General features: G+C 47.4%; 1 protein-coding gene and 1 non-coding gene across 2 annotated transcripts; one reads left to right on the forward strand and one right to left on the reverse strand.

The window, feature by feature from the left end:
• Window positions 1–3153: 3153 nt before the first annotated feature.
• LOC125530691 (phosphate transporter PHO1-2) lies at window positions 3154–8057 on the forward strand. The gene is made up of 15 exons (XM_087528970.1): window positions 3154–3625; window positions 3710–3763; window positions 3851–4130; window positions 4364–4733; window positions 4857–4905; window positions 5420–5494; window positions 5587–5716; window positions 5810–5930; window positions 6092–6335; window positions 6434–6538; window positions 6618–6662; window positions 6748–6900; window positions 6995–7273; window positions 7361–7497; window positions 7575–8057. The coding sequence occupies exons 1-15, from the start codon at window positions 3356–3358 to the stop codon at window positions 7660–7662; spliced, it is 2400 nt and encodes a 799-aa protein (XP_087385096.1). The 5' UTR covers window positions 3154–3355; the 3' UTR covers window positions 7663–8057.
• Window positions 8058–8089: 32 nt separating this feature from the next.
• Window positions 8090–8163, reverse strand: LOC125530692 (small nucleolar RNA snoR60). Its single transcript, XR_007292972.1, has one exon. It is a non-coding gene; the product is annotated as a small nucleolar RNA snoR60 (small nucleolar RNA).
• Window positions 8164–15012: the final 6849 nt, after the last annotated feature.

The raw sequence follows: 15012 nt of genomic DNA on the forward strand, positions 1-15012 counted from the left end.
GCCGCTCAGCAGCCGGTCGTCTCGTTTTCTTCACACGGTGAGAGTAGTACATGCATGATCAAAGTTTTTTTTTGAGCATCAGTACATACACAAGCGCTCATATACGAAGTCACCGTAGGCGCCTCGTTGTCAACGGGAACGTCTTCTCCCACTGAAAGTGCATCGCTGGAAATCCTGAAATAAATTCAGGAATAATGCGAGCACCAGGATTTGAACCCTGATGGGTTGAGGATACCACTGTCCACCTAACCAACTCAACCATAAGTTGATTCGCTGCATGATCAAAGTTTGAGGCTTAAAAATTGTGCCGACTCTCAAAAGAAATGGCACGCACTGGGACGGACTCTGCCTCGGTGGCAGAGCTTGACCATGCATGCATGACGGATTTTGCTTTACAAGGGGTCAGAAAGATTATTATTAATTGATTATTATCAATTGATGCAGTTTCCAAAATGAATCGGTTATTTCCCCGCAAAAAACGAATCGGTTAATAATAATCTTGCAAAAACTGCATCCACGTTGTCAACCCTTGTAAAGGCAACGTATCAAGTGAAAACAGCTGTTCAGTGAAAATCTGGAAACTTTACCTCATAACCATCGGATCTAAAATGAACGGATTACGTGAGAGGTGGGATTCCCCTTGGCCACTTAAACGCCTTTCACAGAAACCCCCCTCACATGCCTTAATCTGCTTGTATGACTTCATCCCCTACCTCCCGTCCGATCTAATCCCTCGTAAAACAAATCACCGAGCTGACGGGAGAGGCTATATTTCCTTTCAACTGACATGCGTTCTTTCCTCAGGAGCTCGCAGCCGCTAATTGTACCGAAACTGAAGGGAGTATCATCTGCAATCCGAGCAATAGTGGTCCAATCCCACTTTCCTACCAACCATATTTACAAAGTCCAAATCAGCTCTGCGCGTTGGCTGTCTCATGCTGAAGCTGTTGTCCGTAGCCACGGTCATTGCCACCCCCCCCCCCCCCCCCCCCCCCCGCGCTCGCACAAAGTGCTGGTCGAGGTCGGCGGTGATTTATTTTATCAGGAATTAGATCGGTAGGGCATGAAGTCGTACAAGTAGACTAAGACATGTGAGGGGGTTTTCGGTGAAAGACATTTAAGTGGCTAAGGGGAATCCCACCTCTCACGTAATCCGTCCATTTTAGATCTGATGGCTAGGAGGTAAAGTTTCCAGATTTTCATTGAACAACCATTTTCACATGATACGTTGCCCCTTGTAAATGCTATTGTCCAAGAAAGTGATTTTAGCGGTTGAAAACAATATTTTAAAGGGGAATGCTTATGAAGAAACAATCTGAGATTATGTACTTTTAAATTTCAAAACAGGTAATATATTTTTTGGATTTTGCATGGTTTGCAACGAGCAACTTTGGCTACTAATCTTTGTTTGGACAAAGAGTAGGTAATTATAAAAAACTAATTTTTGCCATGTCAAAGCTATTGGCACAATTTTTGCAATGATGCAACTACTTTTTAGGGAATAGTGCAAAATATAGAGAAATTCACCTCCATATTATTTTTGATATTTGGGAGTGGAGATAAGCATATTACTACCAGATTTCTAGAAAACACAAAAGGAGGTGTCACTTTCCTGCGAAAATCAAAGGCATTCAAACTTTAAGATTCACTTTTTGATTATATATAAATTGCTGGGCAATTATATTAACCTGCAATTTTTTTAAAATTAACCTATATTATATATAGGGTCTGGTTTTAATTTTGCACATGGCCTCTAATTCTTAGGTAAGGCCCAAATCAATACTTTTTAATTGCCCAATCCAAATTGGCATTGGAGCAATTGCTCAAAAAAAAGCATTGTGGTAACTTCTCCATTCCCGTATTTTTAGCTTTGGCACTAGGTTGTGCAAGGGTAGACACTAGTGCCAAAGCCAAATCCCTATATGGCAACGCTATTTGGCTACACGTTGTGATTCCCTAATGGAGGCACTACCGTCATACGTCAATAGCAAAACACAAGGAAGAGACGAGGCGTGGTAGCTAGGTCAACGATGTACTTGTACTTGCCCATGACGTAATCGATTTAGTTTCAGCTCCACTCAACAAGATCTTGTCACCCTTTTGAACGATCGGTCGTGTCGTTGCTCAGATCAGACAGTAAACTCCACTCAACAAGATCTTGTCATCCTTTAGAACGGTTGCTCGTCTCGTTGCTCAGATCAGAAAGTCATCGGTTCCACTCATCAAAAATTTAACACGTATAAAGTTTATGATGATGTGGCAGAGAATAAATGAGAAGAGAATGAAGTTCTATGAATTTGCGCTGACAATACTTGCACAAACTTCAGATGCAAAGAGAGAGAGCAAAGTTATTTATTATCCCATTTTATTCACTGGACAATTTAAAAACAATCTATTGAAGTAATTGTATGATAATGCAATGACATGAACAACATTATCAACACAATTACATGCATGCGAGCTTTTTTTTTAACACAGATACCCACACACATGCACATACACTTACCCTACAAACGCATACACATACCCGCCCGGCCGTGATGATGATCTTGACAAGTGCCAATGCATGATATGGCAGTGACACGACGCACTGATCACACATACCGTACGTATGAATCTAACTAATGAACCAGCTGTAATCGATGAGTTGGTTCGCGTTTTCAGGCCGGGCGCCGGGTGAGTGCATGGCAGAGTGCGCGTGAGCGGGTCGCTCAAGCAAGCGAGCACGCACGTTGCTTGGCTCCCGGAATCGCCCGTGATCTCCCTGCCTTTTCGCCCAAAAGATGGGAGCACCGTCGCGGCCACCCAAGCTAGCTCAAAAAACAATTAACAGGAGACCTAAAGCGGGCGACGCATGCCAATTGCAACCAGTTACAGATCGAGCAGCTACACAATTACACAAACTAATCGTGTACTGCATTGTGATTGTGTCCACTATGAATTTCGTCCACTTTTTCGGCACTCCTTTACGATTAGTTCCTCCTTTTAATTCGTCCGACCTAATACTTTTTTTCAGTATCTTCTTCCTTTTTCGCAGCACTAGCGATGGATCCCTCATCGCCTCCCAGTTTGGTGTCCGTTCATTCGTGAGTGCGGCGGGAAAAGGGGAGAAGGGAAAGAAAGAGTATCGGACGTAGCTTCTCCGATCGTGTGTGTCCCTCGGTCTATATAAGCACGGTCGCTTCTGCCATCACTCCTGCCTGTCCCTGTCCCCCTCCGGCCTCCCTCCTCCTCTTGTCCTCCGCATGTAAGCTCGATCGGCTCGGACAAGAAGCAACCCGCTTCAACCCCCGACCATCGATCGGCCTCATCATAGTGGAGTGCTGGAGTACGTGGTATATAGGAGGCGGAGGACATGGTGAAGTTCTCGCGGGAGTACGATGCCAGCATCATCCCGGAGTGGAAGCCCGCCTTCGTCGACTACAGGGGCCTCAAGAAGCTCATCAAGAGGATCAAGGTCGAACGGCGCGACGCCGACGACAGCAGCAGCGCAGGAGACTCCTCGCCGGATACTGCCGCCCTCGCCGCCGGCGTCGAGAGCGCCGGCTATGGCGCTGGCTTCTCCGTGCTCGACCCCGTCCGCGCCCTCGCCGCCCGGTTCGCTCCCAGGGTGCAGGCCTCCATGGTGCGTGCTTGCGCGCGTCAGGCGATACGAGTTGATCTGGCTACGTGCGTGCAGGGTACTGATGATGTGCATTTTGGCATGCAGGATGACGAGGAGAGCGGGGATTCCGGCGAGCTCGTGCGATCCACGGACAAGCATGTAAGCTGATGCATGCATGCATGCATTTCGTGGATGCATCTGCAACTGAATCGTTCATGTACTAACTGACGTGTTTGACGTGTGCAGGAGCGGGAGTTTCTGGAGAAGGCGGACGAGGAGCTGGAGAAGGTGAGCACCTTCTACGCGGCGCAGGAGGCGGAGCTGCTCGGCCGCGGCGAGGCGCTCATCGACCAGCTCCGCATCCTCGCCGACGTCAAGCGCATCCTGGCCGACCACCCGGCCACCCGCCGCGCCCGGGGCTCTGGCCGCGGCCGCTCCGTACCGGCGGTGGCGCCGCCCTCGCCGGCGCTCAGCAACTCTGGCCGCTACCTCCTCTCGGGCCTCGCCACGCCGCAGTCCATGTCAGGTAGGTGCCCATAGTCCATACTCCATACTACCGGTGCGCGCACACGCACGTCCGTTGGTGTCGACGTACGACACCCAACCAACCCGCGTCACGTCCCAGCACATGAACCCCACTACCGGCCTCTCGATCATGCATCCTTTACGCGTGTGCATGGCAATATGGCACGTGAGCACCATCTCGATCGATCGATCGGAGGAGGAGTCTCTGACACTGACACGCATGGCACGGTGCAGATGGGAGCATGGAGCAGCAGCAGGCGCAGATGACGGAGGGCGCGGCGGTGGCGGACGAGGTGATGGCGGCGCTGGAGCGCAACGGCGTCAGCTTCGTGGGGCTGCCGGGGAAGAAGGACGCCAAGAAGGAGGGCAGCGGCAGGGGCGGGAGGCTGCAGCTGCCGTCGACGGTGCGCATCGACATACCGGCGAGCAACCCGGGGCGGGCGGCGCTCAAGGTGTGGGAGGAGCTGGTGAACGTGCTGCGCAAGGACGGTGCCGACCCCGCCGCCACCTTCGTCCACCGCAAGAAGGTGCAGCACGCCGAGAAGAACATCCGCGACGCCTTCATGGCGCTCTACCGCGGCCTCGAGCTCCTAAAAAAGTTCAGGTGCACACTCCGGCCGCTATGCACGACTTCGCTTTCGCCGTGAGAACCGTGACATCCTTCGGGTGATGGGGCTGACCGATTTGTTGTGCTTTTTCTGTTGCATGGATGGATGGATGCGTGCAGTTCTCTGAATGTAAAGGCCTTCACCAAGATTCTCAAGAAATTCGTCAAGGTACTTTGCCCACTAGCAACATATATATAAATGTACATGTAGAGTCATTTAAACCACATGATGCTTGGTTTCGTTGTCAGCAATGAAATCGGAGAGGTGCTCCCTGTTTTTCTAAAAAAAAGACCACATGATTAAGGACGTTGCATTAGCACTTCTTTCAGAGGAGAATATAGGGTGAATTCCATATATGCCACTCAAAACTTGCCCGTACCCTCATCTGCCATTGGAAATTCACCGAGAATATACTGGTGGTCATTATGTAGTATCAACTATAATCAAGTAGCACACACAGCTATAATCAAGTTTTGAGTGGCATATATGGAATTCACCGAGAATATACTGGTGGTCATTATGTAGTATCAACTATAATCAAGTAGCACACACAGCTAGTGATTTACTGAATTGGCATACTACTGCAATTTGCACTAACCTAGCTCTGAAAAAAAGGACTGGTGATAGAATTGACATACATGAACATGATTAAAACTGATTTGTTTCGCTGTCGGCAACTCAGGTGTCGGAGCAACAGCGAGCGACGGATTTGTTCTCGCAGAAGGTGAAGATATCGTCGTTCAGCACGTCCGACAAGGTATCATCAACTTACAAGAGTTTCAGACTTGTAAGGCAGACGAACCGAATGAACTAATGAGTCTACATACATACTATGAAATTTTTGAACAGGTGCTTCAGCTGTCTGACGAGGTGGAGTCGCTCTTCCTGAACCACTTTGCGGGGAACGACAGGATGGTGGCGATGAAGTACCTCAACCCGCAGCAGCCCAAGAACACACACATGATCACCTTCCTCGTAGGTAGGCTCGCAGAATTCAGACATCACAATTCTACCATGTATTTTCAGTTCAAATTTCTAACTCTGTGGTTCTTCGTTTCGTGTTTGTTTTCAGGCTTGTTCACGGGCACATTTGTGAGTCTGTTCATCATATACGCCATCTTGGCCCATGTTTCCGGCATTTTTGCCTCTGCGGGAAATACGGCCTACATGGAGGTAGTCTACCATGTTTTCAGGTAACCTCTAAACCCAAGGTTCTGACCAGACTTAGGAGCTCTGTTCTCAGCAGGAGTTCAATATTTCATTTATTCTTTTATATCTCCATTGAATAGTTGATAATTAGATGCAATTTTACCTCGACATGACAATAGATGGCTGTTCCTTTGCCCTTGTGCAGCATGTTCGCACTCATCAGCCTGCACTGCTTCCTCTACGGGTGCAACCTCTTCATGTGGAAGAGCACCAGGATCAACCAGAACTTCATCTTCGACTTCGCGCCCAACACGGCCCTCACGCACCGGGACGCCTTTCTCATGTCCGCCTCCATCATGTGCACCGTGGTCGCCGCGCTGGTCATCAACCTGTTCCTCAGGAACGCCGGTGCTTCCTACGCCAACGCCGTGCCAGGGGGGCTCGTAGTGGTAAGAAACACAGAGCATATATTTGGATCCAAAATCGAGTCATGCTGCAGCTTGCAACTGATGTCAGTCCTCAAAATTCTGAATCTACCTACTTTCAGTTGTCGGTCGGACTTTTATTCTGTCCGTTCAACGTGTTCTACCGCTCGACGCGCTACTGCTTCATGCGCATAATGCGCAGCATCATATTCTCGCCGTTCTACAAGGTAAGGACACATCTACCATTTTTGATTCAACGAATTGTCATGAACATATGTTTGATGGTAGGCCTGCCTTGTGTTCCAGGTTCTGATGGCCGATTTCTTCATGGCTGATCAGTTAACTAGCCAGGTAACAATTACGCTTCCACAATTATCATACAACCTAGGGTTCTTAAAATGCAAGTTCTTATAAGCTAAACTTGTATATGTTCCAGATCCCATTGTTAAGACACGTGGAGTTTGCGGCGTGCTACTTCATGGCAGGAAGCTTTAGGGCTAACCCATATGAGATGTGTACTAACAGCCAGCAGTACAAACACCTGGCCTATGTGATCTCTTTTCTCCCCTACTACTGGAGAGCTATGCAGGTATAAATCAAATCGATATAAACAAACAACAGTAAGATCTCAAGTTGTCAAAATAAGTTTCAAACTGAACTTTGTGGCCATTTTCCTTTTGAAGTGTTTAAGAAGGTACATAGAGGAACATGACATAAATCAGCTCGCCAACGCCGGGAAGTACGTGTCCGCGATGGTGGCGGCTGCCGTCAGGTTCAAGTACAATGTCACACCGACGCCATTCTGGATGTGGATGGTCCTCATCTCGTCCTCAGGCGCCACCGTCTACCAGCTCTACTGGGACTTTGTCAAGGATTGGGGCTTTTTCACTCCCAAATCTAAGAACCTATGGCTCCGGGATGATCTCATCCTGAAGAACAAGTTCACTTACTACATTTCTATGGTATTTTACTTTGTTCAACTGATTTATAGTGCAGCATTGACACAGAAAAGACAGGCTTCAGGAGCAGTAATCCTTTCGTAAATGCAGATGCTAAATCTAGTGCTTCGGTTAGCATGGACTGGAAGTGTGATGAAGATCCGTGTTAGCAAGAACGAGACTCGCCTACTGGATTTCTCCCTTGCCTCCTTGGAAATAATCCGACGTGGGCACTGGAACTTCTACAGGTATTTGAGATTAGTATAAAGCTGGAAATATCTTCAGTTTAACATTTTGGTTATAACTCGGGTTGACTGGACTGCAGGCTGGAGAACGAACACTTGAACAATGTTGGCAAGTTCAGAGCAGTGAAGACTGTCCCATTACCATTTCGTGAACTCGAAACGGATTGATGATTAAGACGGAGAGAAGAGCGTAACAACGTGCTCCCGATACCAACACGGACCGGCGATCGCCCGCATCCTCCAAGACGCTCCGTGCAACTGCTGCCGGCACGGCTGCCATTGCCCAGACCAGCTCCAGCGAGTGCTCCCTGGGCGAGTAGCTCGCTCGTGACACCCCACTCCCCAGGCAAACGCGGTGCAGCAGGGGACGCCGAGCTTGGGGGCACCGTCCGTGGCGTCCCAGCAGCAGGAGGTGCTAGACACTGAAGTCAGGATAACTTTGCGCACTGATAACAGTAGATTGCTAGGCACCAATTAATGCAAACCACTAATATGGGGATCAATTGGTATACCACCCAATGTGATGGCAATGGATTGAAGTACGGTTATAATCAAAACAAAGAAATACAGCGAACTAAAGAAGAAAAGATGCAAATGCATCTGAGACTCGATTTTGCATCATCGTTTTGATGTCCTGAAGGGGAATCCGAGTAAAGCCATATTTTGCTAAGCCACCGATAACTCACGAAGGAGTTGCACACAGACAAACAATAACAGAAAGTGTAAGACAATAATAACTGATGTTCATAGTGAGCAAGACTAAGGCATACCTGGACAGGCTGTGCAACATCTGAAACGAAAAAAACCAACCATGCCAACTAGCAATAGCATCCTCAATGATGATAATCACATTAGTCCTCTTGTTCACTCCGGTTTGAGCATTCCACAGCATAGAGCAACTAAGTCTGCAAGTAAAGGTCTTCGTCAAGAAAAAACACACAGAGCTGAAGTCATTTAGCAATAAAAAAGGAAGTTGCAGTGAGATCTCACCGGACACCAGTTCAACAATATCACACATGAGACACGGTTGTTCCGGAGGCAGCTCTGAGGTACGGCACACGAGTTCCGCGAGCCCGAACAGCGTCAAATACTACAACCTCGGACCCGTCCTCGTTCTATATAATAGCAAAACAGTAATGAACATCATTCCACATGTGCTAGGAGCATAACACCCGCATTAGCACAAAAAAATGCATCAAATAATAATGAACATCATTTCCCGCGTGCAAGAAGCATAACCGAGTAGTATAATCTAACAACAGAACCCAATGAAGATGACAAAAAACTAATGATCCCGCTGAATTTAAGCTAGTTTAACATTTGCTTATCCATGTCATACCAATTAGCAGTAAAACTAAAAATGTGCACCGAACTACATAAGCACGTAAGCCAAACTGATAGAGAAGCAAGCACGTAAGCCAAAACAACATGCTGTTTAACATAATGTCACAAGCTCCTCAACATTAGTTTCAGTCTGGGTGCAGGGCATATTATCAGCCTGAACTTAATCCACGCTACCCAGGATCACCAAAGACAAATTTGAAGCAAACACTGCAGAATCCCTGACCAATCCATAGTGTGAGCCCGTCTTCGTTGCTACCGTCCCGACGTCCGCGTCAAGTCGCGTACCTTAAGTGTTGTATTCATGGCGCCATGCTCGTTTTGACGTCCGTTGTTGCTATCGTGCCGACGTCTATGTTGACTCGTGTATTCTAACCATTGTATCCAAAGCGTCATGCTCGTCTTGACGTCCGTCGTCGCTACCGTGCCGACGCCCATGTCGACTCGTGTATTTTAGCCGTTGTATACATGGCGTCCCGTGCTCGCCTCCGTGTATGTGGTTGCTACTGTACCCAGTTTGTGAGATTTCGAACATTCGAACAATGCAACGGACGTTTGTCCCACGACGTTGAATGGTGAAAAATGTCTGAGCTATGAAGTCCGAACATTTGTGAATGATTTGAGGCACGGCATTGGAGTTGACCTAATGGTTTGACTTGGTCGAAACCGTGCATCGTTCATGTTTTCAGTGTCTTGGCCTTACCAAATCATGTACATTGTATATGAACCGTGACTTTTCATCGTGTACTTCATCCATGTCCTAAAACATGTGCATAGTACATGAGTTATGGTCACAAGGCACTGCCAGCGAACCCTCTCCCAGCCGCGTATTCCAAAAGCGGAGTGAAGTTCAAAACCATGTCACGAGCATGCACTGATAGAAAAAGGGCCTATAGTCCCGGTTCGTAAGGGCCTTTAGTTCCGATTCCGGAACCGGAACTAAAGTGTCGGTACTAATACCTCCCCCTTTAGTCCCGGTTCAATCCAGAACCGGGACTAAAGGCTCTCCACGTGGGCAGTGCGCAGAGCCCCGTCAGGAGACCCTTTGGTCCCGGTTGATGGCACCAACCGGGACCAATAGGCATCCACGCGTCAGCACTTCTGTGGCTGGGGTTTTTGTTTTTTTTTTGAAAGGGGGAGGGGTTGGGGGTTTTGGGGGGTTAATTTAGGTGTTTCATATATTGTGTTAGCTAGTTATAATTAATAGAGAGAAGTGTCCTCTGTTATGTCCGTGCTTGGTCGACGCTACGTACTATACATACGTATATAGAGAGGACTAGACACGCTAGCTAGCTAGTAAGCAAACGAAGAAAACAGAAGATCGTCATGAACATATATGCATATATACAGAGAGAAGTGATATCAACCACCTCTCCTTCTCCGAGAGATTGGTCGAACAACAAGTTCTCGTATATCTATCTGACACTACCGGCTACATATATACAATAATTATCTCTTACAAATATAATCATACAGAATCAGGGTCCACATAGAATTCTCCGTCTTCAGGGATCACGTGGTCAAGAAAGAATGCCGCCAATTCCTCTTGAATTGCTCGCATGCAAGCTGGTGCTAGGAGTTCATCCCACTTCCGAAACATCTAATTTGAAGAAGGGGGTCAATACATACATATATATATATATATATATATATATAAATGAATGAAACTCAACACAAATGATGGTAATAAAATAAAATTGTGAATGTTGTTATTTACGTACTTCATATTGTTCGTTAGAGTACCCGCCCCGCTCACAGGTCGTGTGGCGGATGGACTCGCAGATGTAGTATCCACAGAAATCATTCCCTTGTTCCTGCCACAACCACTTTACAAGAAATAGAGGTCAATCAAACTGATAAGCAAGAATGCTAAATGGTATTGATGAAACTAGCGCTTGAATCACTAGGAGATGCGCGGAACATGCTACTATAGTACTTACTTTCGGGTGTCTAAATTCCAGCTCCTTCGGCAGTCCCGGAACTGTTTTGGTGAATTTTCTCCAAACCCTGCCGGACAAAGAAAACAATTACTTGATATCAGGAAATGAACAAAGTTGCTGATATGGTGGATAATGATCGATTTAACTTACTTCTTGAGGATTTCAGTCATGTCCGCATACTCCTTGGGATCTTTTCGTTTAGAGTCCAAGACGGTTACTACTCCCTGCTCAAGCTTAATCTTTAGGAGAATATAGTGGAAACTGCACACACATGCATAACTCATGAATTACATTACTATAACCTTGACTAATATATAAGGGAAACCGAATACGCACAAGACAGTAACACTCACCTGAAGTTGTAAGGAAAGAGTATTATATCTTTATTTTGATTTATTACGAACGATCGTAGCAAGTTGGCCTCGGTAGCTGCGGCATGAAGTTTAACCTGAGTTGCATCTATGAGATATGTGTTAATGAACCCAATATCACCGACTTGTCTTTTCTTCAATTCGGCGATCTTTAATCTGTATAATATAGTGAGGATGATTATAAATACATGCAATGAAAGAGTTAAGCTATATAGAGAAACTTAATGACAGAAGTAGTACTACTTACAAACAGTAGCAGGCGACCGTTGTTTTATCGAGGGCCAATTGATTGAAAAACTGATAGAACTCCTCAAATGGAACAGGCAACAGATCAATTCCAACGAGGTCATGCTCCTTTATAACTTTCACATACAAAGTACTCCTCCCCCCAGAGTCTCTGCAGATTTTCAAGTACCAATCATGCAATCTTCGCATCATCGTTGATAGAGATCTTTCATCTTTGACGAGAGGCTTCCCGTACTCGTATCTTTGTATCTGCACCTCCATGGGTTCATAATGTACTTCGTCGGGCGGGTAATCTGCAAGATTGCTATAACTGGGCACCATCATCGGATCATTATCAACGTTGTGGCTAGGCACCTTGAGCGGGGGGCACGATTGCTTCGCTTGTTCGCCGAGCTGGGCAATTTGTTTCCCAGCTCGTCGTTCTTTTAGCCTTTGATCACTGACAGTACTTCCCGACCGCTCCGCTTCGGCAAATTCCTTTCCAATAATGCGGTCATAGTTTCCTTTCGGCGGATCAGACTTCGGTGGTTTTGTCAGGGCAGCCAGAGTGCGCTTCACTTTCACCCGATCTACCTTCTCCTCCGGAGGTGGATGTTTCTTTGCTTTCACCCCTTCAAAGAAGTTCCTCACTTCTTCTCGCGCGATCTCGGCGTTCTCCTCCAGGGTCCTCTCATATGGTAACTTCTCTAGAGTCTTCAGAGAAGGACCGAATCTGTATGTCCTCCCGCCTCTGGTTGTACTGCTAGACGCCGACCGAGCAGACGGAGCGGTTTTCTTCTTTACTTGCTTAAGCGGCGGAGGAGAAGGACTACGACGCGCCGGAGCAGCTGGAGCGGCGGCAGGTCTCTTCCGCCCTTGCTGACGAGGCGGAGAAGGAGGAGGCTGGCTGCTCGGGCGCGTCGGCGCAGGCGGAGAAGGAGGCGGAGTGCCGCCACGCGCCGGAGAAGGAGCCGTCCGAGGGCCCTGATCGTCACTGGCCGGAGGAGGAGGCGGTGGAGGCGGAGTGCCCTGACTCGCCGGAGGAGGAGGAGGAGGCGGTGGCGTCCAGTTCGGAAGGTTGATGAGCTCCTTCCGCCATAGGCATGGAGTCTTCAGAGCAGACCCCAGCCGAGTCTCCCCTTCACCGGTAGGGTGGTCAAGCTGGAGGTCCTCAAATCCCTCCTTTATCTCATCCACCATCACCCTAGCATATCCTTCTGGAATCGGCCGGCAGTGAAAAGTTGCGCCGGGTTCAGTAGGATAAACAGAGCCAACAGCCGCCTTGACCTTCAAATTCATCCATTGCGTCATAAGGTGGCAATTTTGAGACTCCGTTATAGCATCCACGGGATAGCTGGCAGGAGCCGTCAAGGCATGCTCCAGCTGGAGCAGCTCGGTGGAAGCCACGCTGCTTCTGCGCTGAGATGGCGGGGTAGCTTCGGGGGAGGCTTCGGCAGTACGTTTGCTGCGATTTGCTTCTCGTTCCTCTATCGCGTCTACCCTTGCTTGCAGCACCTATATTTGGGTCTGCTGCACTTTTTTCCTCCTCTCATGGGATTTGTAACCGCCTGCGTCCGGAAACCCAACCTTCCACGGAATGGAGCCTGGCGTGCCTCGTGTCCGTCCAGGGTGCTCAGGATTCCCGAGGGCCATTGTGAGCTCGTCGTTCTCTCTGTCTAGAAAGAACGTCCCTTCCTGCGCTGCCTCGATATACTGCTTAAGCTTACTGACTGGTATGTCCATTTGATCGTTCATCCAAATGCACTTCCCTGTTACAGGGTTCAGTGTTCCGCCAGCCCCGAAGAACCAAGTCCGGCAACGGGCTGGCCAGTTAATTGCCTCTGGTTCGATCCCTTTATGAACCAGATCATTCTCAGCCTTGGACCACTTAGGTCGGGCTACGAGGTAGCCACCTGACCCCGTGCGATGGTGAAGCTTCTTCTTCGCAGCATTTTGCTTGTTTGTCGCCGACATCTTCTTACTCTTTTCTGATGTCTTGTGGGCCACAAATGCGGGCCAGTGATCTCTGATCTTCTCATATCTGCCCTTGAATTCTGGTGTCTCATTATTTTCGACAAACTTATTCAGCTCTTTCTTCCACCTCCTGAATAGTTCTGCCATCCTCTTCAGAGCAAAAGACTTGATTAATTTCTCTTTAACTGGGTTCTCTGGATTATCCTCAGGCGGTAGGGTGAAATTTGACTTCAGCTCAGTCCAAAGATCATTTTTCTGCATATCATTGACATAAGACACCTCAGGGTCTTCTGTAGCCGGCTTAAACCATTGCTGGATGCTTATCGGGATCTTGTCCCTAACCAGAACCCCGCACTGAGCAACAAATGCGCTCTTTGTCCGGAGGGGTTCAATAGGTTGGCCGTCGGGCGCGATTGCTATGATCTCAAACTTTTCATCCGAGCTCAACTTTTTCTTCGGGCCTCGTCTCTTTACCGAAGTTGTGCTCGATTCGGAGGGCTAGAAAAAAGAACAAAGACTTAATTAATATGTGTACATACCAAAACAATGAATGCATCAATCAGCTAGTCAGCATAGGCTTAACTAATATATATACCTGGCCGGACTCGGTTCGGTCACCGGAGCCGTCATCACGGTCTCCTTCTTGCACCGGCATTGGGTCACCGGAGCCGTCCTCATGTTCTTCTTCTTGCACCGGCATTAGGTCACCGTAGCCAGCTTGTTCACCCTCTCCTTCCAGACCATCGGTTTCGTTGAGAAACAACGAGATGGCATCACTTCCTTCTGCGATTATGTCCCTCAACAACGCTTCTTTTGTTGCTTCGTCTAGGGCGGTGTCCATAGTTTCTACAAATATTTACAACATGGCAATTATTATTCAAACATGACAGATGGATATATTAGTGCCAAACGTAGAACTAGCTACCTAATCATAGTAAGCTATCGGGAGGGGGTATATATCGACAACGACGACACTACATCTATGTCCCTCGACGACCCTCGTTCCCGATAAAAAAAAGAGGAAGAAGAAGAAAAATAAGAGGAGAAGAAAGAATAGAGGAGAAGATCTCCTCTATTCTTTCTTCTCCTCTTTTTTTTCTTCTTCCTCTTCTTTTTTTATCCTCTTCTTCCTCTCATGTTCGATAGGATCGCCGAGGGGTCGGGAGGTTGCCTAGTGTCAAGGGATTCAACAAAACCATGTCTTCATCATTAGGCGAAAGTAACATGTGCATGATGGTACGAAGCTCTTCAAAGTTGTTCTGGAACGGAGTCCCAGATAGGATAATTCGCTTTTTGGTACAAAGTTCAGCAAGAGCCTTCCGAATATCGCTATTTGGAAGGCCTTTGCTGAATTCGTACCAAAAGGCGGATTATTCTATCCGGGACTCCATTCCAGAACAACTTTGCAGAACTTCGTACCAACATGCCCTGGTTACTTCCGGCTAATGATGAAGGCATGGATTTCTTCAATACTTTGACACTAGGAAACCTCTCTCTACTTCCGGCTAATAAGAATAAGAAGAAGAAGAAGAAGAAGAAGAAGAAAAGAAGAAAAAAAAGAGGAGAAGAAGAAAGGAATAGTGGAGAAAAGAGAAAATAGAATATATTCTATTTTCTCTTCTTCTCCACTATTCCTTTCTTCTTCTCCTCTTCTTTTTCTTCTTTTT

Source organism: Triticum urartu, chromosome 6A (assembly GCF_056163025.1).
Source record: "Triticum urartu cultivar PI428250 chromosome 6A, HENAU_Tu73, whole genome shotgun sequence".
Taxonomy (NCBI): domain Eukaryota; kingdom Viridiplantae; phylum Streptophyta; class Magnoliopsida; order Poales; family Poaceae; genus Triticum; species Triticum urartu.

Bases quoted from the DNA above. Each gene is read 5' to 3' on its own strand.
- LOC125530691 (XM_087528970.1), top strand. From the start codon at position 3,356: ATGGTGAAGTTCTCGCGGGAGTACGATGCCAGCATCATCCCGGAGTGG. The intron at 5,717-5,809 runs GTAGGCTCGCAG...GTTTGTTTTCAG, and splicing joins CATGATCACCTTCCTCGTAG to GCTTGTTCACGGGCACATTT. The intron at 6,663-6,747 runs GTAACAATTACG...TATATGTTCCAG, and splicing joins CTGATCAGTTAACTAGCCAG to ATCCCATTGTTAAGACACGT.